Below are 27,119 nucleotides of genomic sequence, written 5' to 3' on the forward strand. Positions count from 1 at the left end.
GTGTCTGAGAATATTTTTTAGAATTTACACAGTTTATCAATTTGTATGTCTTTATTCCTTCCACATCTTGTATATCTATAAAATGGTTTCCCATTATGCTCAATAACTTTATATAAATTTTCTTGATCTTGTCTCACACTGTTTAATTTGTTTGTCCAGCTTATTTCAATTTTCATAGTTGTGGTTTGACCTCTTTTCCACCTTTATCAAGTATCTTGTTCTTATGGAAATATATCCTCTGGACATCATATGCTTAGAAGGTCATGTTAAACATTTTTTTGTTTTTTTTTTTTTTGCATTCATACCATTTTTCTTTCAAATCTTTACACATTCATTCTGTAGTTTTTCCACTGAACGCATCACTCCAGTTAGTTTTACATAGTGGCTATTTTGCATCCATATAATCTGTTATTAATCTTCTATGCATTGGTTTGGATTTCAGTTTGGCAGAATTAACTAGCAACAAATTAACCTTCCCATGATCACTGCATATCAACAGTAGTAAAACTTGACATGAAGTAACAGTGATTTCTTGAGGAACACAAACAGTGCCTAGTATGTTCTACTTCCTGGTAGGTTGTTTTCAATCTGAAGCAATTGTTCCTGAACATAGGTTGTGAATAATTTCCTTACAAATGTTGTTGAATCAGTATTTTGCCAGTCTGACTCTGGCAAATTTAAGTCCCCAGCAACTGTTGTTCTTCCCTCCTGTGTTTAATGCAAGAAATATATGAATTTCTGTAGGTCATCAGCCTGAACTTTGGTGGTCTATACACTCCAGCAATTGTTATATGTTCCAGGGTTGTCTTTATTGTCACAGTTACATAATCTATAGTATTGGTGTTATCATTGAACATGTAATAATTATAGGTCTCATAACTATCTTTAATTCCTGTCTTAACACCTCCTCCTGATTTTTTGATAGAATGTCTGTTACATTAAAAATAAATATTTATACCTTGGCAGAACAGGTTTCCAGTAATTGATGTTCTTCGTGTTTCACTGTTGCAGTCATCACACTTGGGTTATCTGCCTGCAGGTAGCCCTCAGTCAGCCTGAATACGAGAGACTTAATATTTCTGTGTCGGTTGCTGTCGCTCCAGGACTGACGTCAGGTCATCAGGGATATAAAAACAGGCAGCCGACGCCATTACACCAGTCTTTCTTGCTGATGTGCCCGAAGCAGAAGCAGTTCGCAAGTGCCGGTTGGCCACTACATGTATTTTCATTTATGAATTGAATAATCCTGAAGTCTTCTAAAGCTAAGTACCCCTTTGGGGATACTTTTTTCTTGCTCTAACTGATGTCAGAAAAAGTTAACAGTTGTCTTGCCTGTGGAAAGTAAATACCACACAGAGATTGTCATTCTTACTGCATCACCTGTTTAGGCCCAGACCACAACGTACCTTGCTGTCGGTTTTGTGCTTTGTTCAACGCCTGAACCATTCATCGTCGGACTCTCATGTAGCTAAATTCTTTTGCTCTCGATCTCCATATTCTGAAATGGCTTCGGTAAGCCTTCCGACTATCAATATTCCAAAAAATCGTAAGGATAAAGACAGATTGCATAGGTCTAAAGCTGCTGACGATGCTTCCGTTAAGCTAGTCACCAGTTCACTGGTACTCAGTGAGGCACCTTCGCAGCCCCTGATGCCCTCTTCTATGGATTCGCAGGCCTCTACTGAGACCCATTTGGAGTCCGGTATGCCACGAGACTCTTCTTCGACTATGAAACCTGCAGATGTCTCTACCTTGGATGGGTCCAGTGCTATGCAGGCTCTGGCTTCTGAGGCAGCTCTGTGCACTACCGATGTTCAACTCAGGCAGACAACTTATTTTTTATCTAAAACTACCAAGTTTCTTAGGCCTAGAGTACGCGATACGGCTAGAATACCGACGAACCAAGTGCATGAATCTCCTCCCATGCCTCAAAGACAAATGCTTAGAATGGCAGAAGACCTTATTATGCTGATTAGGGGAAGTCAGCCTTCCTCTGCTAAGAGGAAAAGAGACCAGTCCCCTGCAGCTTCAACAGACCAGGAGTCCGGTGACTCTGATGTATCTGATTATGAAGACATGCCCTTATCTGCTTATGAGGATTCAGATGCAGAGGAATTCATTCCCTCTGCCTCCCCTCCAGAGGATTTTTCTTTCAGTGAAACCTTACATACCTTAAGAGAGCATTTCCACTTGGAATGCCAAGACTATCCTCAGTCCAAAAAGAGACTCAGGGAATCCCTAGATTTGCCACAGAACAGACCTTTAGCAATACCCCATCATGGAGGTTGTTTTTATGGAATCCAGTCTTACTCCTGATACTTTACCTCCTGCCCCTAGGAAGCCAGACAGGTACTACAGAGTACCTGATACTCACAAATTTCTTTTCAAGAATCCTACTGCTGACCTAGAGATAATTTCCCAGGGGCCTAAAGGTATCAAGGCAACTAGAGCCAAGAATCCCACCCCTTTGGACAGGGATTCCAGAGCTTTGGACAGATGGGGTAAGAAAGTATATACCTCTGCTACTCTTGCTATTAGGGCATTAAATTGTCAGTTTCACATGCTGAAGTACCAGCAACATATAGTGGAACTTATTAAACAAAAACTGGCAACCTTTACAGACTGTGCAGAAAATAAGGAATTGCAGGAGCTTATGCACTCTGCAAGCCAAGTCAGCAAGCATACTTTGCAGTGTGACTTTGATGCCCTGGAGGCATCTTGCTAGGCAGCAGTCACTGGTTCTGTACTGAGAAGACATGCTTGGCTCAAGGAGCAGACCTTGCCAGACCATGTCAAATCAAAATTATTAGACGCTTCTTTGAATAAGGACAGTTTGTTTGGCACCAACACAGAAGAGGTTCTTAAAAAGATGGAAATAAAAACACTGGTCCTTTCCAGCCCCCTCCCATCCATCTCAAACCAGGCTCAGGTGAAACAGACCAACCAGATTACTGTCTAAGGGTATGCAGAGATCTAAGCAATGGAGTTCCCCCACCCCAAAAGCAGGGAGTAGTAAGCCGCCTCCTTAAGGAAAAAACTCACAATGACTTCTCCACTCCAATCCCCACATATACCCAATTGCTTGTGCCCCTAGGAGGAAAGCATACCCTTCATGCAAAAAACTGGATGTCCATCACACAAGACCGATGGATCCTCAACATTGTATCCCAGGGATACAAGTTTTACTTCCACTCACTGCCAACCCCAAGAGGGTTCCCAAACCTTCCTCCAAACCAGTGGGCAGAGGCTCAAAACCAAGTTCTATCCCTGCTCTCCATCAGAGCTATTCAGCCAGTTCCAGTGGAACAGACAGGTCAAGGATTGTATTCCAGACTCTTCCTGGTACTCAGAAATGAGCGTTCTTGGCGTCCAATCCTGGATCTTTCAATTCTCAACACCTTCCTGGTGGTACCAAAATTCAAAATGCTTACCCTGCAGCAGCTTCTACCTATGCTAACCAAGGATGCCTGGTTAGTCACCCTAGACTTAAAAGAAGCCTATCTGCACATCCCTATAAGAAGGACATGCAGGAAGTATCTACTTTTCAGGGCCGTATCTATGCATTATCAGCTGTCTGCACTTCCCTTTGGCTTATCCACTGTGCCCAGAGTATTCACAAAATGCCTGGCTCCAGCCATTGCATACTGCAGGCAGAGAAATATCAATATTTACCCGTACTTGGACGACTGCCTGATTCAGGCGGACAGTCAGGAATTGCTGTTGCAGCACCTGACATTTGTGAAAAACCTTCTCACTTCCCTGGGGTACACCATCAACGAAAAGAAATTAAAACTGGTACCCAGTCAAAGGATTGTAGTCCTGGGAGCAAGCTTGAACACAATATCCCAGATGGCATTCCTCACTTCAGAAAAACAAGTCTATCTGACAGCCTACTTTAAACAAATGGCCACCAGAACCCAGCTATCTGCAAGAAAAATACTGCAGGCCCTAGGGTTCATGGCCTCATGTATACTGCTAATTCCATAAGCAAGACTGCATATGAGGAAACTTCAGGGGTACTTAAAAAGCCTTTGGTGCCAACATTCTCAGGACCTGGAAACAGTCATTCCTATAATTCCCTGTCTAAGGACAGAGTTTCTTTGGTGGGCAGAAGCACGCAACCTCAACAAGGGACTGCCCTTTACTCAACCACATGCTGCCCAGACCGTAACCACAGATGCATCAGACTATGCCTGGGGAGCACACTTGGACGGCAAATGCATTCAGGGCCACTGGAACCCAAGTCAAATTCATCTGCACATCAACCAAAAAGAGATGCTAGCTGTGCAGAATGCCCTGACATCTTTTAGATCCCTACACTTTCCAGGACAACTTCTAATAAAAACAGACAGCACCACAGTTATGTGGTGCGTCAACAAGCAGGGGGGAACACATTCCTACCCACTCTGCAGGCTAGCCATGGCTCTGTGGCACACGGCATTGGACATGCAAGTCCATCTGCAAGCTCAATTCCTGCCAGGCAATCAAAATTCACTGGCAGACAACTTGAACAGAAATCTCCTAGACCCACAAGAGTGGCAGTTAGAGCCCAGCACCTTCAAACTTCTGATTCACAAATGGGGGACCCCAGAGGTGGACTTTTTTGCCTCCCCCTACAATCACCAGCTCAGCAGATTCTGCACCAGGAACCATCACAGCAGGGCCTGAAAGTGGATGCCCTATCCTTTCAGTGGGGAAATCTCTCAGTTTATGCATTCCCACCCCTGCCCTTTCTCTCAAGAGTATTACTCAGAATAAGACAGAACAGACATAGGACAATTCTGATTGCCCTGGACTGGCCACACCAGCAGTGGTACCCACTCCTGCACAGTCTGACATCAGTGCCACCATGGCACCTACGTCAGAATCCTACCCTGCTCTCTCAGCAGGAGAGGCAGATTTTGCATCCGCAACTGCAAACCCTAAAGCTTGCAGCCTGGCTCATCCCTTGAATCCTACCCCAGCAGCTCTAAGCAAACAGGTGCTGTATGTCATTCTTGAAGCCAGAAGACCCAGTACAAGGAAATCCTATGTGGATAAGTGGAAAAGATACTGCTCATGGAGCCTAGGTAAAGGAGGTGACACAACTCTGCTCTCCCTGCATTTAATTTTGGACTACTTAGCAGATCTACTCCAGAAAGGCCTGTCCTTCTCTTCCATTAAGATTCATGCCTCAGCCATTTTGGCTCATTACAATATTGACCCACCTCTCTTCTTGCACCATCTTATCAAACAGTTCCTTAGAGGGCAAACAACTTAAGTCCACCAAGGAGAACACCCACCCCTGCTTGGGACCTTAACTTTGTACTGTAAAAGCTCACACCTCCACCTTTTGAGCCTGCCACATCAGCAGACTTAAAATTCCTCTCCTGGAAAACAGCATTGCTTCTAGCCATCACTTCAGCTAGAAGAGTGTCTGAACTACAAGCAATTACGGCTGTGGAACCCTTCTTTATTTTCCATGCTAAAAGGGTCTTTCTCATGGCAAACCCTTCCTTTATGCCTAAAGTGGTGTCCAGTGTGGCTCTCAATCAATCCATATATTTGCCAACCTTTTTCCCTAATCCTCAAAAAAAAAATGGGGAAAGGATCTTGCACTCCTTGGACGTGCACAGACAGCTCAGATTTTACCTGGATAGGACTAAGGCCTTGAGAAAATCAGACCAGCTATTAGTCAGTTTTGCAACCAGGGCAGAGGGCAAGGCCATTTCTAAGCAAAATATATCTAAATGGATAGCACATTGCATCCATTTCTGCTAGAAGCACCATGGGAAACCAACCCTGCAGGGAGTCAGAACACCCTCCACTAGGGCTGCATCTACCTCTACTGCATTTCTCAGGGGAGTCCCTGCCAGGGACATCCTGGAAGCTGCTACCTGGAGTTCAATACACACTGTCACCAAACACTACCTTTTGCCTATCTTCTCCAAATCCAGGGCAGGCTTTACAACAGAAGTCCTGCAGGGCATTTTAACCAGCCCTAACTCTTCTTGACTGTCTCCATGCTTTCTTCAGCTTTGGGAATCTACCCAAGTGTGATGACTACAACAATGAAACATGAAGAACATAGTACAGTTGTGTACACTTACCATAAATATAAATGTTAGAGTGTATTCACTGTTGCAGTCCTGGTTTTCCACCCTCCAGTCCTCTTGTCTCTCTCTCTCCTCTCTGTCTATTACTCACCCCTTACAGGGCTATTGGTATTTACTTTTTACTGGTGGTGTTTTTTTCCCCACCATAATGTAGCTCCCTATTTGGGGGGGGGGGGGCTCCTGACATTTGGGGCAAGAAAAACTGATGTAATGGCATCGGCTGCATGTTATTATACCCCTGACTACCTGACGTCAGTCCTGGAGCGACAGCAACCGACGCAGAAATACTAAGCCTCTGGTATTCGGGCCGGCTGAGGGCTGCCTGCAGGCAGATAATCCAAGTGTGATGACTGCAAGAAGTGAATACACTTGAACATCTACATTTATGGTAAGTGTACACAACTGCACTTTCTTTAACCATGTTTCACAAGCAATAACAACAACATTCCTGTGGGAATGGAGGAAATTCTCCAATTAAAAAAATCTTTATTGTTAACATTAACAACCACCAGTGATGCATTAAATGTTGCTTTCTGTGAACTGTTAAATTTTCGGCCTTTAAAACTCCTCTCTTGTCTTTGTCAAATAGTGCAAAATATCTGCTGCAAAAATTCTCTTCTCTGATCTTGACAAGTGCACACCATCCTGTCTGAACACGTTACCAAAATTAGGCTTGGATACTCTACATGTTTCCATTTTTTAAAACAGGACATTTTTTCATGTTGGTTTTTACCCCCCCAAAATATTTTCATGCATGGGTAACCCGACTCCTTTTTGTGTATGATTTTTAAAAAGTACATCTTAACACCTGTACAGCTTATGCTATCTAAGTGGGCTGTAAGTTCACTACTAACAGTCAGAGACTCCTTGTGGATAAGATCATTTGTACCGACATGAAAAAAAACAGACTTGTACTTCCTTGCATTAAGACATTCTAAGGTCTTTCTCACATCCTGTATTGCTCCTGACAAGCGTAACACTATCCAATGTTCATTATCTTCTCTGCAGAAGTAAGTATTAGTTCTTGTAATAATTGAATCTCCAATTACAAGAATATCTTTTCTGACAAAATCTGCAGAATCGTCAACTTCTAATTCAGTAATATCTGTCCTATCAGTTGTTACAAAGGTATAATCTTCATCACTATTAGTCTTATTAATTCCACTGTTTTAATTGCTTATTGCATTTGCAAGCATACAGTTCTAATCCAGTTGTCTTTGTACAGCCAGTCGGAGCTATATTACCCATGTTTGTCCGTCTTTTTTGTTTCCTTACAATAATATTCTTCAGTCCTTCCACATTCAGTTTTGATTTATTCATTTTTACCTGACCCTTGCCTCTGTTTTCTATCTTCTCTTTTGTAAAAATAATGCGATTTTCTGCAGACTGAAGATTTTCCTAATAGACAAATGCTATCATTTCCTGTAATCTGTGTGTTATCTAACAAGGCAGCATTTTTTGTAGTGTGTATCCTCTTTGCTTTACAGACATTTATCAGTTTTTTCTTCATTATTTGTTGTGAACTTCTGTTCTTACTTTTTGTATTTTCTTCTATATGCTCTGAAACCTCAGACTATTGAATACGTGTATCTAGAATTCCAAAGCTGTCAGTGGTATTATCTTGTTCAGTAGGGCTGAGTAATCTTTACAGATAATAGACTCTTCCTTTACTAAATGTATTCTATTTGCTCTTTGCCTAACATTATTTATTTCATCAGTCCAATCATTAATATATATAACAGTTCTCCAAGTTGTGCCAGTTGCACAAATGCAAATGTCATCAGTAAGTCTAGATTTATTACTAATAAAGTCTTTCGGCTTTTCCCTGTTAGGGGTCGCCACAGCGGATCACCAGTCCGCTTATGATTGGCAGTGGATTTTTATAGTGCCAAGTTGCCAGCCCTGCGCCCAACCTTCAGAGAAGGCACACACACACAGATTCATGCACCTACCTTCATGTTTTTTAACATTCAATCGATCGCAGGGAGGACATGCAGACTGCACACAGAAGGAACTCCAGCCGAGAATCGAACCGGAGAGCCTCTTGCTTTGAGGCAGTGATAACCGCTGCACCACTGCAGCTGACAACTAGATTTATTACTAATAATGGTAATCAAATCATCCAGCTTTTGACATGAGGAACACATATCACCAGTGTTATCGGGTGTTACCTTTAAATGTACATAGCATTTAGTACACATTACAAGATACTTGTGCTTTAGCAAATCATTAATGATATACTCATTTAAAGAATCCGTATTCAGGCACAAATGAATAAAGAATTTTAAAAGAAAAGAATAATCAAAATAATTTACCTCAGAATACAAAGAGAATTTAAATGAACTTCTGTGAGCAAAATCACACAAACAATATAAAACTAAATATTAAATTAAGTACACTAAAGTTGTTCGGACCGTACAAATTGTGAAAGTCACAAAGATGGAACTCCTCCCTATCACTCACACTTGCACCTTGACACTGTAAAACTAGTGCCGCTCATTCTACAGACCGGTGATCCTCTGTGGCGACCCCTAACGGAAGCAGCCAAAAGGAGAAGAAGAGCTAGTTGCCCAATACAATGCATCTGAAATTCTCCAGGTACAACTAATACTAGGTAAGACTGCAATCCAAATTGTAGCTTGCTACAGATCCCCCACCATACCCGAAGATTCTCACTACACCTTCCTAAACATACTGGAAAATATTAAGATACAACCAAACAACCTAATACTGGGTGATTTCAACTACCCTGCCATTAATTGCGAAAACTACTCAGGTACCAACTCCTTTTCCCAACGGTTCTTGGAATTTATAAATTCCAACGCCCTGGATCAATTAATCCATTGTCCCACCAGGGGCTCCAATATCCTAGACCTGGTCATTACCAACATGGGAGACAGATGCTCCACACCAGTGGTCACCCCCTCATTGGTCAGGTCTGACCATAAGCAAATCACCCTTGACATCCACATCCCACCCCCCAGTAAGGAAACCTCCTTAAAAAAACTTCTCCAAAGCCAACTTCATGCTACTGAAGTCAAAAGTGACAAACTTCACAACACCCACGCAGACGGGATCTGGAAGTTCGACTGCAGAATCCTACACTAAGGCACTGTACGAGCACATCCACTCGTGCATGAATCGTGCTATCCCAAATAGAACCAAGATGATCTTCTTCAAAAAAAAAGGAAGCCAATCTGGTGGTCCCCTGCTATAAACAAACTATACAACAGAAGGAAGAAACTGTTGCAGAAAAGAGGAAAATCCCAGGATGCAAAAAAAGGAAGCCAATCTGGTGGTCCCCTGCTATAAACAAACTATACAACAGAAGGAAAAAACTGTTGCAGAAAAGAGGAAAATCCCAGGATGCAAAAAACTCCCTCACCAGCCTCAGTAAGAAGCTGAGATCCCTCATAAAATCCTCAAAAGCTAGTTACGAAAATAAAATTGCCAAAGATTCCAAAGACAACCACAAGGCATTCTATAGTTATGTCAAGAATCTAAATGGCAATGCTCAGATCTGCTCTGAGCTACAACAGAATGGCATTAAATATACTGATCCCAAGGATATTGCCAATATCCTGGCAGATCGATTTAGTGCCAACTTCAACCCCCTCTCACCCCCTAAAAGGCCCATCTCAATACCAAAAGATTGCCAAATTCCGATAATCACAGCCACACATGTAGAAACAGCACTCTCCAAAGGTAAGAATACAGCATCCATGGGATCAGATGACATCCCAGGCGGTGTACTACATGAACTACAAAATGAACTGGCACCCCACCTAAGTGTCCTGTTTAATCATAGCCTCACCTCAGGCTTCGTGTCCACTGAGTGGTGCACAGCTACAGTTATCCCGCTCCACAAGGGAGGATCCACCTTGGATCCCGGGAACTACCGTCCCATCAGTCTGACAAGCCTGCTCTGCAAGGGCATGGAACGCATTATCATGGAACTTATAAACAAAGACGTTGGCAACCTTCAAACACTGGACCCCACCCAGTTTGGGTTTGTGAAGGGCCGATCTTGTCTCCTGAATCTGATTGACTTCTTCGAATCAGTCTCCAGAGCTGTGGACGAGGGTAAGGTGGTTCACACAGCCTATCTGGACCTCGCCAAGACCTTCAACACCATCCCCCACTCTGAAATCATAGATAAACTTACTAAGCTGGTCATAAATCCCTATGTCACTCGATGGGTTGCCAACTGGCTTACTGACAGAACCCGGACTGTAAAAGTAGCAGACTCCGAATCCAGCTCCAGACAAGTGACAAGTGGAGTACCTCAGGGTTCAGTCCTGAGACCACTCTTGTTTGGCATCTACTTCTCTGAAGTACAAGCCAACACTAAGGGACTCTGGCTAACAAAGTTTGCAGATGACTGCAAACTGGGGGCCATTATTGAATCCCCAAATGATGTGGATATTCTACAAAAGGGCCTTACAGAAAGAGATGCCTGGTACCAGAGTCATGGGCTCAAGCTTAATGCCAAGAAATGTATAGTTATCCCCTTTGGAAAAAAACATGTACCCATGAACTACCACATAGGTGGCAGGACACTAAACATTGAAAGTGTGATGAGAGACTTAGGGACACAAGTGGACAGTGGTCTCACTTTCGATAACTACATCGCCACAACAGTCAGGAAATCCTTCTATGTGGCACACCTCATCACTAAGGGCTTTTCATCCAGAAAAAAATAGGTCATTGTCCCACTGTACTCATCCCTCATTAGACCCACTATAGAGTATAATGCCCCATTTGGTATGTACCTCACAAGACATCTGCAACAGCTGGAAAGGCCACAGAAATACCTCACTAAAAGAATCACAGACCTAAAACAGATGCCATATGCTGACCGTCTAAAAAAACTCCAGCTATACTCTGTGGCTTATCGTCTACTCAGAGGCGATCTCTGCTTAACATACAAGACCATGTCAAACCCTGAGCTGTTGGACATGCTCCACTTAAAGAAATCCCAATCCCTCAGAGCCACACGCTCCAGGGATCTAAACCTTATCATCACAATGAACAAAACATGCTGGAGGGATAGGTTCCTGACCCAGAGACTCCCCATACTCTGGAATAGGCTGCCCATACATGTCAAGCAGAGTGCCTCATTGGCCCTCTTCAAAAGGAACCTTGATGATTGGATGGGAGATAGGAAATTCACCCCGGGGATCATGTCAGTCACCCTGCTAGGCAGGGGCCCAGAGAAGTAAATATCGTGGGAAGAAATTTCCAGGGAATTATTATGGCTAGGCTTGCATAGGCCTTAGGGCCGGTAGCCTAGTACCAACCTATAAGGCTCATAGGTGATCCTCTTTTTAACAGTAAAGATCAGTAAGTCACAAAACAAGACAAGATTGTTTAGATACATTCCGGATTGTCTTGTCTGGATGAATTTATAGCTGACTAGGCCCCTTGAGATGGCTAGAGTTTTCTAAAACCTATCCCTTTCTAACAACAAACAGTGAAAATTAAAGGTGAAAGAACAGAATATAAATCAGAGTAAATCTTCTTGTCTACGAGCTATCCCTTGCTTCCTACAAGCAGTTAAAAACAGTGATAAAAATTAAAATATAAATACAAATAAAAACTTCTCTTACTAAGCTACTGCACAGTCAATCACAAACCAAGACGGGATTGTTTAGATAAGCTCTGGATTCATATTCCTGTCCCTCTTCTCTTCATGGTAATAAAAAAGATAATGGAGGACGGACTGATATGGTGGTGATCGCCTCCTTTTAGCCAAGACAACAGTAGATGTCCTTCTATATCACTGTTGCAGTATTCCTTACAATAGGGATCCCCTGCCAAGGGTAGCTCAATTTCTGGCCAGTATGCCAAAGCCTTTAAGTTGTAATGGGTACGCTGTATATCACATGCATGTTCCCCCTCACTTGGCATATGTCATAAAGGTGATGTCTGGAGATACCTTCCCCAGAACTTCTTTGCTGCCAGTCCAAACATCATCTTCAACAGACTGTCTGCACTCCTCTTCATCTGCTCGTTATCAAGCCTTTTTCAGATAAGTGCCCCATTGAGATTTTTTTTCTTCTCATCTCTTTTCTTATTGTTTGGTTATTGGTTTCATGTCATCCAGAAAAGGGAAATGCCAATGTGGGAGACAAATTTCCCAAAAGGATCATTACGAGCAGTGTTTATTTTGTTTAGGTGCTCCCCACAACCCTACATCTTGTCCTATTTGCCAGGCCTTTGTTCCTAAGACATTGCATAGTCAGTTCTGTTCCTTAGTGATTTATTTAGAAAACCAGTGTCTTAGGTTATTGGCTAAGGACACTATGGAAGAATCTTCCCAGCCCGAAGGTCAGACATCCGTGAAGAAGAAGACCAAGAAAGCTTGGTCAGATTCTTCTGCTGTGCCACCTCTAATGGACGTCTCTCTTGAAGCTGGTGAAAGCCCAGAGGACCATCCCATTTCTCAGTCCTATTCCTCTGCCGCAACCACTTCAGAGGCCGGCATGTATCCATCTTCACACACACATCATTGGACTCCTTGCACACATCTGCTTCAGATGTTCAGGGGAAAATGTGGCTAATTACCGAAGGGCCTAGAGGTGTTCCTCAAATTTTGGTAAGGGAAGAGGTACCAGTTACAGTGATAGAATGCCATCAGGGGTCTGAGCCTCCTAAGATATTTAAGGCTGATGTCCCATTAAAAAAGAAGCAAAAAACTAATGTATTTCTCCTGTTCCCGAAGATCATCAGAGTGAATGGCAAAATTTCACTCTAGGCCTGTTTAATGCCTTTATGGCTCTGAAGCCTCCTCAGGGGGTTTCTGATTCTTCTTCTCTTGGTCTTCTATCCCTCTTAAGAGGCACGGGGAGCAGGTTTTCTCTGATGAAGATAAGGATTCTGATGAAGAATCCATGACTTATTCTTAGATTCCTTCTCACTTAGATTATGGTTCTGAGGAAGAGGAGTCTAATAGCCTTGAATCTCCTTTTAATGAGATTTCTTTTGGTGACAAATTTTCCATATGATGGAGTTTAAGTGGGATTGTGCTCAGGTCTCTGATGGTCAGAGGAGGTACTATGAGCTTCTGCAGATAGTCTCCTAGGCCCTCTGCTGTCCCTCTTGTTCTTGCTTCCTTGCTGGATCCTTTAATACTGCTTCTCGGGCTCCTGATTCCCTGATCCCTGCTCCAAAAAAAAAAAAAAACTGATAGGTTTTATAAGGTGTAAGCTTCTTTATAAGTGCCCCTGTGCTTATCCATCTGTGGTCTGACAAGACCTGTAAACATTTGCGTTCTACAAAGTTGCTTCCCTCTGACAAGGACAGCAGAACTATAGAGAGGTTGGATTAGAAAGTGTATACTGCTGCTACCCTGGCCTTTAGAGCCATGAGCTGTCAGATCCATATGACCAAATATAGTTTAGTTCTAGTCTCTTAGGCCTGTCAGGTTATTTCAGATCTTCCTGACTCTGAGGGGAAGACTTCAGCTCTTTCTTTACTAGGGATGTCTTCTCAGGTTGCTCACTATTCCATTAATTGCAGCTGAAATGCAGCTGATGCCTTGTCTGTGGCTGCTGCCTTTGGTTCTGTATTGAGGAGGTATTCCTGGCTTAGGCTTCAACCTTGGACTGATGATATTAAGGCTAAGTTGATGGATCCTCCTCTTGATAATAAAAACCTTTTCGGTGGTGGTGCTGCTGCTGCTGCTGCTGAGTTGTTTAAGTCCCTCCAGGAAAAGGATAAAGCTTTACAGGATTTGAAGCATATTTTTATTTCACCTGTCCCCAAGTTTCAAAGAAATTATGCTAATAAGCTTGCTTTTGTCTGTAGACAGTCTTGCCCTCCCCCACAGAGGCAAGAAGGGTGGTAGATGGGCTCGTCCTGCCAAACCTGTTCAGCTGAGAAGCCTCCTTTTCTAGACAAGCCAAGTACTGTATGACTATCCTTGCCCTTGTCTTCAGTCACATTCCTCTCTCTGTCTTCGTCTTTCGCTGTCCCTTCCTGTTTGGTTAAAGATCACTCACAATTTGTGTGTTCTTTCCATAATTTGCCAGGGGTATTGCATGGTTTGGAAATCCCCTCTCCCTTTTTGGGCATTCCTCAACTTTCACAGGAACAACTGCCCTTTTTTCCAGAGGTACTTCAGGGTCTGTTGGCTCAGGGAGCAATTCAAGAAGCTCAAAGTCCTCAGTAGGAGAAGGGGTTTTACTCCAGAATGTTCTTGGTCCCCAGGAAAGAAGGCACCTGGAGACCCATTCTGGATCTTTCCCAGCTGAACACCTTTGTGAAGGTTCCCTCCTTTTGGATGCTATCCCTTCAAACCTTTCTTCTTCTGCTTCCTCAGGCTTTCTCCAGTTTCCCTGTATCTCAAGAATGCTGATCTACATATACCTATTCATCCCATTTTTAGGAAGTTTTTACATTTCTCTGTTGCTTCCTGGCATTTTCAGTTCTCTGCCTTGTCGTTAGGCCTCTGTACTGCCCCAAGGGTCTTCACCAAATGCCTCGCTGCTGTGATTGCTTTCTGCAGATTGAGGGGAATCCAGATCATTCCTTACCTGGATGACCTGCTCAATCAGGCCTCTTGTCCAGTGTTTACTTCAGCATCTTCACTTTACTATTTGTCACCTGCAAAGCCTGGAGTTTACTGTGAATTTCCAAAAATCATTCCTAACTTCCTCTCAGGATCATATTTTTCTAGGGTGCAGGCTCCAGACCGTTCAATGCTGGCATCTCTGCCTCCTCCCAAGGCGTTAACTCTCATTGCTTTCTTTCAATCCCTTCCTCCTCTGGTTTTCATTCCAGCCAGGGAGTTTCTAAAGGTTACATGGCTTCCAACATTCCTGTGCTTCCTCTGGCCAAGCTACTAATGAGAAAGCTCCAGTGGTTCTAAAGTCAGTCTGGCTTTAACATGCCCATCCTTTAGATTTTCTAGCCCCACTTCTCCAATGCCTCAAGATGGAACTTCACTGTTGGATTCATCAGTTGACCCTCTACCCAGGGCTTCCATTTCATCCTCCAGTCCCCTCACAGGAACACTTTACATGTGTATCGAACGTGGGATGTTGGGCCTCCTTTAGTTCGCTGAAAGTGCAGGACCTTTGGTCTGTTTGACAAAAGAGACCATTGTTTGTGTCTTTTGGCTTTTCCCGGTTAGGGGTCGCCACAACGGAAGTCCGGTCCGCTAATGATTGGTAGTGGATCTTTACGTACCGGGTTACCATCCCTGATGCACAACCTTCAACGAAGGCATTCCCCATTCACGTATGCCTCCACACAGAAGATGCTCTAGCTGTGAATCGAATGGGACAATGTCTTGCTATGAGGCAACAATGCTACCGCAGCACCACCACCGCAGTTTTGACAAAAGAGACCATATCAGTGTCAAAGAGATGTTGAGCCCTTCTTTTGGCTCTTCAGACTTTTCATTCTCTTTTCCTTCCAGGGCCCCTCAGGATTCTTACAGACAGTACCATAGTGATGTGGTACATCAACAAACAAGGGGTGGGGGCCAAGGTCTTAACTCCTGTGCAGATTAGCTCTTCAGGTTTGGGATCTAGCTATCCACTATCAGGTGACCCTTCAGCCATTTTTACATTCCCTCAGATCAGAACAGTGTGGCAGATTCTGTGAGCAGGTCCATAACACAATCTCACAAGTGGATGCTTCACAGGGATGTGTTTCTGGATGATGTCCACTAGTGGGGTATTCCTAGTAAATTGTTTTGCCTCCTGTCTGAACATTCTTCAATGCTTTCTTGAGGGTTCTGCTGGCCCTTCTTCCTCCCAGTTTTCTTCCTGAGCTGTTGTACTCTCCCTATTGTAAGGAGTACTGCAACAGTGATCTGGAAGGACATAGTACAGTCGTGCAAAATCTTGCCACAGCTGTAGATGTCCTCCTTTTCACTGTTGCAGTATTCATGCTCTCTCTCCTCCCGTGATCCTTTTCTCCTTCTGGGAGTATTTGTTAACCTGCTTGTATCATTAGATTGTTATTACTTTAGCCATGATGGAAGGGCTGACTAAAAAGACAGGTTTGGGCACTCCGCCCTTCAGAGCTCGTTGAAGTTAGTGCTCCTCTGCAGGTTTTCGAGGATCAACAATCAGATTGTGCTGTTCCTTTGCTGGGCAGATAAGTTCCCTTTGGATAATTACTTTCCTCATATAAATTTGGTTTATTGTACTTTACTGTTTAGGAAAGGACATTCCACATTTAAAATTCCTTTACTTTTCTTCACTGTTAGGAAAGTTAATTTTGAGTTAGGAGTTTTAATGGACTGTCATGAAACTTAACTGTTCTTTTAAATGGAAGTGCACTTTTTCCCTGTCAGTTTAAAAGTTGTTTAAAGTAATTGAAAACCATTTTTTTCCTGTGGAGAAATTGTGTTTATTTTACTTTTTATGGTTGGTAAGGTGTATGGTAGTGGGAAGAGAGACCTCAAATACCAATGTATTTTCAGGTGCTTTTTACTGTGCTTTTGTTTGGAAAAAAAACTTTTAAAGACTTTAAAGTTTTACAAGCTTTCACTGCTTGTTTTTTCTCATGAATGATGCACCATTTCCAAACAAACTACTGGTCCCATGGTCTGTCCTTCTAGCCATAAAAGAAAAAGTTAAGCAACTGCCTTTGCCACCACAGCGTGTATGACTCAACTGATACTTCTTCCAGGCTTGTGGCCACTGGTACTGTTTTTGAGGTGGCTTGCTTGGCTGCATTCTCAGAACCTGCCAGAGGATGTAAAAATTATATTTTGAATTCTCCTCTGGGTAGAGATTTCATTTTTGTTTCCTCTGCTGCAGAGATGATCAAAAAGTGTGATGAAAGTGGTAAGTTGATAGAGAGAGCTCTCCTAGATATTTCAGTCCTCCTTTTCCAAATTTTCAAAGTGATTCTTTAACCTTTTGTCCATTTTAATCAAAAAACAAAATAAATGACTTCAACAAAATGCAGGTTAACAAGATATTTTAGATGAGATGACAAGATGTTTCCAAAATGAATGTAGCCCACCCCCCCCCTAAAAAATAAAGGACAAGAAAGTCCAACAAGTCAGAATGCCTGCTTGAGGGACCTTGTTCTCCCCTCCCACCATAGCAGTCCAAGTTTGTTTCCAGAAAGTCTGAATCTCCACTTTCCCTTTGGCAACAGAGAGTTCAAACAAATGGTTTCTGAAGATCATTCATCAAGGTTACAAATGGCAGTAGGAGGAAAATCCTACTTTTCAGAGGTAATCGCTCATCCACGAGACCAGACTCTCTTATGTCCAGCTGTCCTTCACAACATGCTGTCCCAAAGAGTGATAGAAATAGTTCTTCTTTCCCACTTTGGGAAAGGTTTTTATTTAAGGGTGTTTTTAGTACTAAAGTAAGCAAATTCTTGGAGACCAGTTCTGGATCTCTCTTTTCTAAACCTGTTTATGAAAGTGCCCAAGTTCAAAATGATATAACTTCACAATGAGTTACCTCTTCTTCTGCTTTCAAGTTTCCTGTTAACCCTTGACGTAAAAGATGCTTATGATCACATTCCTATTCATCCAGACTTCAGGCATTTCTTAAGGTTTTGTGTGTCTGGATCACATTACCAGTTTTCTGCCTTACCCTTTGGACTATTCACTTCACCAAGTGCATGTTGCAAAGTGTGTAGCTCCAGTTATAGATCATTGCAGTTTATATGACGTCCACATTTTTCCATATTTAGATGGCTTGCATATCTTTGCAGAATCTTTTTTAAAGATTTTGTTTTCTGTCTTGGGTGAGAGATCTTACACAAGCTGGGATTCCATGAGAACATTCAGGTCTTTCTTGAATCCTTCACGAAAGATTGTGTTCCTGTGATGTCAACTAGACACCTCATTTCAAAGAGCTTTTCTTCTACAGAAAAAAAAAAAGATCTATAGCTAGATCTATTTCCGAGGACTTCCGCTTTGACTTTGGTCACAAGAGAGCATACCTCAGTATTTTGGGTCTCATGGCTTCTGTGATTCACATGATAACCCTGGCAAGACTCTGCATGAAAAAGATACAGTGGTATCTGAGGTCTGTTTGGTCCCAGTACCAAAACCATTTGTCTTTTCAAATCCCAGTGCTGAGGTTTGTCAAAAGAGAAATTATTTGGTGGAGAAAACAGATATCCTTAAATCCAGGTCTCCCTCTTCTTCCACCCTGTTCCAAAGTAGTCAGTCACCACAGATTCCTTGGACTTTACTTGGAGAGCAGTTTCAGGAGGGATAAATGTGCAGGGTGTGGGGGGCAACAAGGACAGAAACAAGTACATAAACATCAATGAGATGCTTGCCCAGATCAAGGTACACAACTCTTTTAATCATCCTTGACCCCTGAATTTCTTCAAGTTGTTACAGACTATACTACAGTCATGAGGTACATCAACAAGCAGGGGGAAACCAGGTCAAACCACTTTGTAGACTAACCATGTTAACTTGGGATATAGCTTTACAGCACAATCTCACTCTACAGGTATCCTGCATTCCATCAGAGCAAAATGATGTGACAGACAAGCAGAGCAAGACCAGGGCTAACCCTCGTGAATGATCAGGGGTCTTCCAAGTTTGATCCATCTGTGAGGAGTTTCTCAAGTAGACCATTTTGTCTCCTCTCTGAAGTCAACTGGTAAGATCCTTTTCCAGGACTCCATGCAAGAAGATATGGAAGACAGTTGCCTTTTCTTTTCCTTCAACAGGAATGTTCCTGTATGCTTTTCCACCCTTTCTACTTATATCCAGGGTACCTCTGTAGATTCTAAAGGAAACCTCAAGATCATTGTGGTGAATCCCTTCTGGCCCAAGTAGCTGTGGTTCTCCCTTGTTTTGGAAATGGCCAGGGCCAGTTAGCACAAGTTTCCTCACAAACTGGATCTACTCACAAGAACAGGGACGTTGGAAGCACCCCAACATGTCAGTTTCGCTTACTTGCCTGGATGATAAGATCTTAATTCATTTTAGGCACCTGTTTACTGAGGGCATGCAGCAGGTACTAATGGAGGCAGGCTGGTCTGCTACTAGAAAATTCTGTATTAGTGAATGGAGAAGGTTTTCTAGTTGCTGTCAACAACATAACCAGCACCAGTTTAGGGCTAGTTGTTCTCTGATTTTGCAATATTTGTGTGCGTTACTATCCTATGGCACTTTCTTATTCTTCTGTCAAGATTAATTTTTCAGTCATTTCAGCATGACCAACCATGGTTCCTCCTCTTTCAGTGCAGTCTGATGTCAAGATGTATTTGAAAGCGGTTTGCACAAGGGTCCTCCAAGAAAACCTATGGTCCCTCCTTCGGTTCTTAATTTTGAGTTAGCGAAGCCAACACTTGTTCTTTCTCAACCAGCTAACCTGGCTGACTTGACGTTCTTAACATGGAAAACAGTTTTACTGATTGCTCTGACTTCTGCTAGAAGAGTGTCCAAGTTGCGAGCTTTCATGGTGAGTCAAGTCTGTCTCATTTTCCACAGGTACAGGGTTTCTTTGAGATCTAAAACTTCTTTTATGTGTGAAGTGGTATCTGAGATTTTAAAGCCAAACTGTTCCTCTGCTTGTTTTCTTTACTGAACCTAATAATGAGGGAGAAAGGATAATCCATATTGTGGATGTCCACAGGCAAATCACTTACTATCTTGACAGAACTAAATGTTTCAGATCTTTGGATCAGTTGTTAATTTCTTGTGAAGGTAAGATGAAAGCACAGCCTGTGACAAAACAAACTATTTCCAAATGGTTGTCTAAGGCTATTACCTTTTGTTCTACTCACCGTAACAAATCTATTCCTGGCAGATTAAAGGCCTGCACTACTAGGGCATTGGCTTTGTCTGTGTCTTTTTAGAAAGGATTGGATTCTAGAAGTGTTCTAGGAGGTGCTACTTGGTCCTCTGTACATACTTTTACAAAACATTATAAGCTGGATTCTTTCTGTAGCTCCAGGTCAAAGTTTGCTAGGACCATTCCCCAGTGGTTCCTGAACTCTTCACCTTCCACCTCTGAAATGTAGCAAGCTAGGGCAATCTACCCATAAAGCTAAGGCTGCTGCAGTGGTGGTCATTCGAACATCTACTGTTATAGTAAGTTTGCTTGCATAACTGTACTTTGCTGATTATCGTCTGACCCATTATGTTTTAGAAACTTTATCAGACATCTCTTTTGTACTTTTTTGCTTGGGTTTTCTGTGAATTGCTAATTGGACATGCAAATCAGTGCTGAGAAAGTGCTGTTTTTCTCATTCTCTTGCATTTGTACTTTTCAGCCAGACAACCACTTACATTGTTTGTTTAGCAAAAACTTTACCATGTTTAGTTTCCTGCAGTATAGTATCATAGACTAGAAAAAGAGCATCTGGCGCTTCTTGGGGCATCCACACATAGGATGCCATAATCAGAGATGACTTTTGGTGGCACTGTATACCTAAAAAAGTTGAAAAATGTTCTGTTTATAGATTACAGTAAGGTTTGCATCTGTGGTCAGAATGCTTCCCTTCCCAGTAAGCAGGTAGTACATTTCAAAATGTTGGCACTTAAACATACGTGATATGTGAAGGATGGAAAACATTAGAAAGGACTGAGATGTGGTGTATTCATGGCAATGACAAATGAGGAATGACAAAGGTAGCAAAGAAATAAGTTTTCAGAAAGAGCCGAGAGAAACCCAGACACCAAGAAAGAGATATGACATATGTAACCTGTGATCTCTCTTATTTTTTGGCGTGAGTGCAACATAGTACTGTATGGTGTCAAGTGGTATGAATTAATTATGTCCACCAAATGCTGTTCCACACTCAGAGATCTGTGATGACTCTTGTGGGCAGTGGGGAGATGCTCACTGTTACAAAGATAGATTCTCTAGGCATGTGTAAGAGATCAGTTGCCTGATTGATATGTGATTATGCTTTACCAGCTGAGGTAAGTAGTGAAACATCAGTCTTGCTGTGCAGGCCAGGGACCTAGAAAAAAGATAAGCTTTACTGTCTCAGTGGCATCTGTTTGCCAAATCCACTGTCTCACTTTTGGAAACTTTAAGAGAAAAGTAAAGACATAACTGGATTCCAGGAAGGAATCTAGAAGTAAGGGTAGCAGAGCTACATATCGTAATGTTGGTTCCCCCACAGTGCAGCATGGGCTTCATTGTTAATGTTGAAAGAGGTAATCAGACAAGCTGCCCTTGAAGTAATAAACTGCAAAAGCAGAGACGTAACTCCACATTACTACTTATTTTACACCTTTGTATTTATAATCAGAATTACAAGTAGAGGCACAGAATATTTTCTGTGAGCATACTTTTTGGTGTCAAAAATTTTTAGTCATGTGAATTTTTCATTTGTAATCTTTAGAACAAAATGAGAGACTCACACAAGAAAATAGAGAACTGCAGCTGCGTTATCTGGAGCACAAACATCAGCTGGATGAACTGAAAGAGCGCATGAAGTTCTTTACCAAGGTGATTTTTTTTTCTTATAAATGACAAAAAGGATGACTTTTTATGTTTTATGCATTGAGCAAGTATGCCTGCTTGCATGCATCTTAAAAGCTAAAAAGGCAGAATGTGAAAATGTACCCGAGTTTATTTATTCATGATATTCAAGCAAACTGTCATGTATGGCGAAAATCTACTATGGTTTATTTTTGCTTCTCTCTCTCTCTTTTTCCCTGTTGCTCCTTCCATATTTGTTCATTTGATAACGCAGTTTTATTTATTGTTCTCATTTTAGGAGAGTGATATTGATGTGACAGAACTCAGCGAGGCTCTCCTGCTCTTAAAGGTAATGAACTGATGACATTTTGATACAACCTTCTCGATCTTGTAACAATTGTCCCCTCTCGTATTGATTGCTGTGACTTGCATTTCAGTGAACAGATTCTCTTGTGTATTTTAAATGGTTAATGCTGCTTGTCTGCACAAGTAAAACTTTTAACATTTCAGTACACACAAGTGCATACATAGCAAAGGAAAGAGTGGTGTGGTGCAGTACATTTCGACTGTCTACATATTTCATTGTTTGAGAAGAGTGAATATGAATTGACCTTCAGATAATTGCTTGATGCTTCTCTCCTTTTTTTTGGAATTCTCCATATCATGCACACTACTGAGAGGCAGCCCTGAGTCTTGCTTATATCATGCACACTACTGAGAGGCAGCCCTGAGTCTTGCTTATATCATGCACACTACTGAGAGGCAGCCCTGAGTCTTGCTTATATCATACACACTACTGAGAGGCAGCCCTGAGTCTTGCTTATATCATGCACACTACTGAGAGGCAGCCCTGAGTCTTGCTTATATCATGCACACTACTGAGAGGCAGCCCTGAGTCTTGCTTATATCATGCACACTACTGAGAGGCAGCCCTGAGTCTTGCTTATATCATGCACACTACTGAGAGGCAGCCCTGAGTCTTGCTTATATCGTGCACACTACTGAGAGGCAGCCCTGAGTCTTGCTTATATCATGCACACTACTGAGAGGCAGCCCTGAGTCTTGCTTATATCATGCACACTACTGAGAGGCAGCCCTGAGTCTTGCTTATATCATGCACACTACTGAGAGGCAGCCCTGAGTCTTGCTTATATCATGCACACTACTGAGAGGCAGCCCTGAGTCTTGCTTATATCATGCACACTACTGAGAGGCAGCCCTGAGTCTTGCTTATATCATGCACACTACTGAGAGGCAGCCCTGAGTCTTGCTTATATCATGCACACTACTGAGAGGCAGCCCTGAGTCTTGCTTATATCATGCACACTACTGAGAGGCAGCCCTGAGTCTTGCTTATATCATACACACTACTGAGAGGCAGCCCTGAGTCTTGCTTATATCATGCACACTACTGAGAGGCAGCCCTGAGTCTTGCTTATATCATGCACACTACTGAGAGGCAGCCCTGAGTCTTGCTTATATCATGCACACTACTGAGAGGCAGCCCTGAGTCTTGCTTATATCATGCACACTACTGAGAGGCAGCCCTGAGTCTTGCTTATATCATGCACACTACTGAGAGGCAGCCCTGAGTCTTGCTTATATCATGCACACTACTGAGAGGCAGCCCTGAGTCTTGCTTATATCATGCACACTACTGAGAGGCAGCCCTGAGTCTTGCTTATATCATGCACACTACTGAGAGGCAGCCCTGAGTCTTGCTTATATCATGCACACTACTGAGAGGCAGCCCTGAGTCTTGCTTATATCATACACACTACTGAGAGGCAGCCCTGAGTCTTGCTTATATCATGCACACTACTGAGAGGCAGCCCTGAGTCTTGCTTATATCATGCACACTACTGAGAGGCAGCCCTGAGTCTTGCTTATAAAGCTTCAACAGACCCTATTTTGTCATAACTATTACACATTTGGAGGTTCGGTGGTATCATAAGCCTCCACTCAGGGGATCTCAATCTTTCTTGCAAAATAAATAGAACATGTTGAAGGAACTGGTGTGAATCATAGACAATACCACTTCTTTGGAAGAGTCTTCCATTCCAGATAAAGCAAAGTACTTCTTTTGCTCTGTTCAAATGTAATTTCCATGAAGAAATGGGTAACCACAAATTCACAAATAGTTTAACACCCATGTTTCTTATGGATAGGGTGAATATGTAAATGTCCCAGTATTTCCTTGCTCATTACATCTCTGGGTTATTTGTATGCAAAATATAAGGGATGAAAACTGCCATGGGAATGTTATGCTAGGTTTCTTAAGATTCCCATCGATAAGTAGCCAAATAAGTACCCATGTTTGGCCCTAACTCTCTGAACATGAGTAAATGTTAATATATTTAATGGTGATATTTCCTTGCTGTGTTGCATTTTCTTAATGTGTTAAGTCCTGCACATGATCATTCTTCTGCTTTGACTTAACAAGTTGCCTGTTGGTACTGGCAAATTTGTGAAAATAATACACTGTGCTGTGCACACAGCTGTGTGTACTGTCCAGTTGCAGATTATTTATTTATGTATCAGTAAATGAACTCAGCCAAGGTTCCCTTCCAGCCACAGTCCAGACCAAAGTCTGACAAACATAAAGAATACAAAACTGAGGAAGGGGAAGAGGTAATGTAGCACACAAAACAGTTTCATACCTAATAATGAGAAGAATTTGTAATACTTGTAAATTTAAACAAGAAAATATATCAGTAGCCTAACAAAATGATTGGTAATGGTGCACACAATGTGTGCATGTTTAAATTAAAAGAAATAATAACACCTTAGCACTGGTTGTATGCTGTTGTGTTTGTAGGTTCTTACTAAGCTTGTAGCCAAGAATGCCACTAAGAAGCTCAGCATCTGAAGTAGTTAACTTCATTTTATCTGCAACCTGTGGGTATTTGGATCCGTATCGGATCCAAGCCAGCAGCTCTTTTTTTTTTTTCTAGCATCTGCTCCAAGCTCCTCCCCCTACCCACAATGCACTACCATCTCCTACCTTCCCCCAGATCTCGTTTGCCGCGCCAGTAGTGTGCATCGTGGTCTCCTTCGCTCTGAGCTCAGGGATAGTAAGTTTTATTAATACTTAGTCTCTTTGTGTGTCTGAGTTGATTATTTCCCTTCCTCCCCCACTAGTATATCGCTTGTTCGTCAGTTAGTCAAAAAAAAAGTTTTTGTTGTAAAACTCGGTAGAGTAGTTGTTAGGCCTGCCCTTCTCCTACATGTGTTTTGTGTGTGGTGATTTAGTAGGTAGTGGTTTTTGGTGCAGGACCATGGCTGATCAGCCAAAATCGGTGTTCAAGAAATGCACAGAATGTGGCCATAAGCTCTCCCCGGCTGATGGTCACATTCTGTGTGTTATTTGTTTGAGAGTGTCACATTTGTCAACACAATGTGCTATCTGCACTGGGTTCAATCCTAGAGCCCTCAGGGATCGAAAGGCCAAACTAGTAGCTAAAGGCCTTCTCCCTGCATCCATGCTGGAATCTGCCATGGCCTTGGTACCTAGTACTCCACCTCCCACTCAGACAGGGATTCAAATTCCCTCTTCTGGTGCTGGGTCAAGTAAGGAAAAAGCTGCAATCAGTGTAGCTGACAAGGCAAAGGACAGAAAAAGGCACAAAGAGGATAGGGACAAGAAAAGGGACAGACCTCGCAAGAGATCCCCCGACAGGAAGCTCTTCCTTAGTCCCCCTTCTATGTCCATGAGGCCAGTTTCTCCATGGCTCCGGTCTCCTCGTTTTTCACCGGAACCATTGGAACCTTCGGATCCGAGGCCTTCCTCCCCTTCATTGCGCAGACCAGCCAGATCCGAGTCGGTGGCTTCTTCGCGATAGACTCGGAGCTTATCAGACTTAGACATGGACAAGATGATGTGGAGATTCATTCAGACCCAAATACAGATGGGAGTCTTGCCAGGCCCCTCTCCCTCTGGAGGGGGGACCTCCATGCCCTTTTTCTGCCCCATCTCTCCTTCCCCGATCCATGCTTTGGATTCGGGGCTCTTGGATCCAAAGATTTTCAGAGCTGGTAGCTCGGTACCGACTGTTCCCCCAACCTCGACTCCAACTGTTACCTTGAGTTCCTCGTATCCGACTAGTTTGGATCCAAGTGACTCTTGGAACCGTGGGCAGGGAGTCGGACCCAAGGGAATGGATTCTTCGGCTCCGCCTTTTTCAGATCCGACCTGTTTCCTTGGACCTCAGGCTTACCCTTGCTTCGGCTCCGGTCCCCGCTTTGGATCCAGGGAGGGCGTCTTTCTTGCTGGGTGCCAAGGAGGTGCACTCTCCTTCGGCCTTCAAAGTGGTGGAGAGGGTTCTCTCCCAAGGATTGAGACCCCAGTCCATCCCCTCGGATTCCACCCAGACACCCTTGGATTTGGTGATGACTCCCTTCATCCTGTCTCAGGGACAGCCCGTGCCAGAGGATCCCCAGGTTATTTCCCCTGAAGAACCCCCTGCAGCTCACGAGTTCACTTCTGAGAGTCCCACTGAAGAGGGTCACCATAAGCGCAAGTACTTGGACTCCCACGAGTCCCTCACTACGGACACTGACTTAGATGAAGGAGAAGGTTCCCCCAAGTCACCTCCCGAAGACATCTCCTTTGGAGAAATCAAGGAGATCCTCCACCAGAGGGGAGGTTGGTCAGCCCCAAAACCTTCTGGGGATGAGTCAGTGTTCCTGGAGGCCTTTGGCATGGCCCATCTACTTCCTGGGTTTCCCCGCCAGCAGACGCCTTGGTGGACCTTATCATCATGCGGGCATGGAAGGAGCCTGACACCGTAGAGCCCATCCCCAAACATCCCGACAAAATTTTATCTCCCCCTTCCGACAGACAACCTTGGTCAAAAGGAGCACCAGTTGACACTATGGTCGCAGCAGCCACCAAGAAGGAACTAGCATAGGAGAGTTCCTCAGTCCACCCTCCAGACAAGGAGTCCAGGTCAGTGGATAGGTTTGGGAAGCGTGTTTATTCCTCAGCGACCTTTTCAATCCGTGCACTGAACATGTTATCCAGCTTCAGCGAGACCTTGCATCGGAATTCCCTGAGTTGCTCCCAGAGTCTTTATTGCCGCAGGACAAACAGTTGTTCTCTGCGAAAATGTCTACTCTGAAGTCAGTCTCAAACACATCTATGTAGCTCCTTTCCCATGCCATGGAAGGAGCAGCTAGGGCGGCTGGGACAGGCATTGCCATGAGGCGTCATGCCTGGCTCAGTTGTGTCAGTTCGCGGACTCTTTCAAGGCGTTGCTTATTAATGCTCCCTACGACGGTTCTTCCCTTTTTGGGAAGACAGTATGTGACACTCTTGTCCAGAGCGAAAAGGACGGGAAGACTTTGTCTGTTGTCGGGATCCACTTCTCTAACCCTCAGCGGTCCTTCTCTAGGAATCAAAGAGGGCAAAAGTAGATGTGGTTCCGAAAATCTCAGTTTCCCTGGGATTCTCAGGACAACTATTCCCCCAGAGGCAGAGGGGGACAGGAACGACGCCGACCCAGAGGTAGAGGGGGTCCCAGGAATTTTGGGTCTAGGGAACCTTTTTCTGATAGACCCGGTCAGCAGTCCTGAGGGGTTGCCCGGCTGTCCTACTCTGGAGGCAGTTGGAGGAAGATTGTCCTTACACCCAGTGGCATGG

At 43.3% G+C, this 27,119-nt stretch overlaps 1 protein-coding gene across 1 annotated transcript in view; it reads left to right on the forward strand.

Annotated features, from left to right (window-relative positions):
* Nucleotides 1–27,119, forward strand: part of RPGRIP1L (RPGRIP1 like) — a 1,932,928-nt gene that overhangs the window by 863,552 nt on the left and 1,042,257 nt on the right. Inside the window, 2 exon segments of the mRNA XM_044082016.1 lie at nucleotides 21,399–21,505; nucleotides 21,777–21,827. Of these exon segments, the coding sequence (XP_043937951.1) occupies nucleotides 21,399–21,505; nucleotides 21,777–21,827 (158 nt within the window).

The sequence above is a fragment of the Protopterus annectens genome, chromosome 8.part1, assembly GCF_019279795.1.
Source record: "Protopterus annectens isolate FY-2018-M chromosome 8.part1, PAN1.0, whole genome shotgun sequence".
NCBI classification, from domain to species: Eukaryota; Metazoa; Chordata; order Ceratodontiformes; family Protopteridae; genus Protopterus; species Protopterus annectens.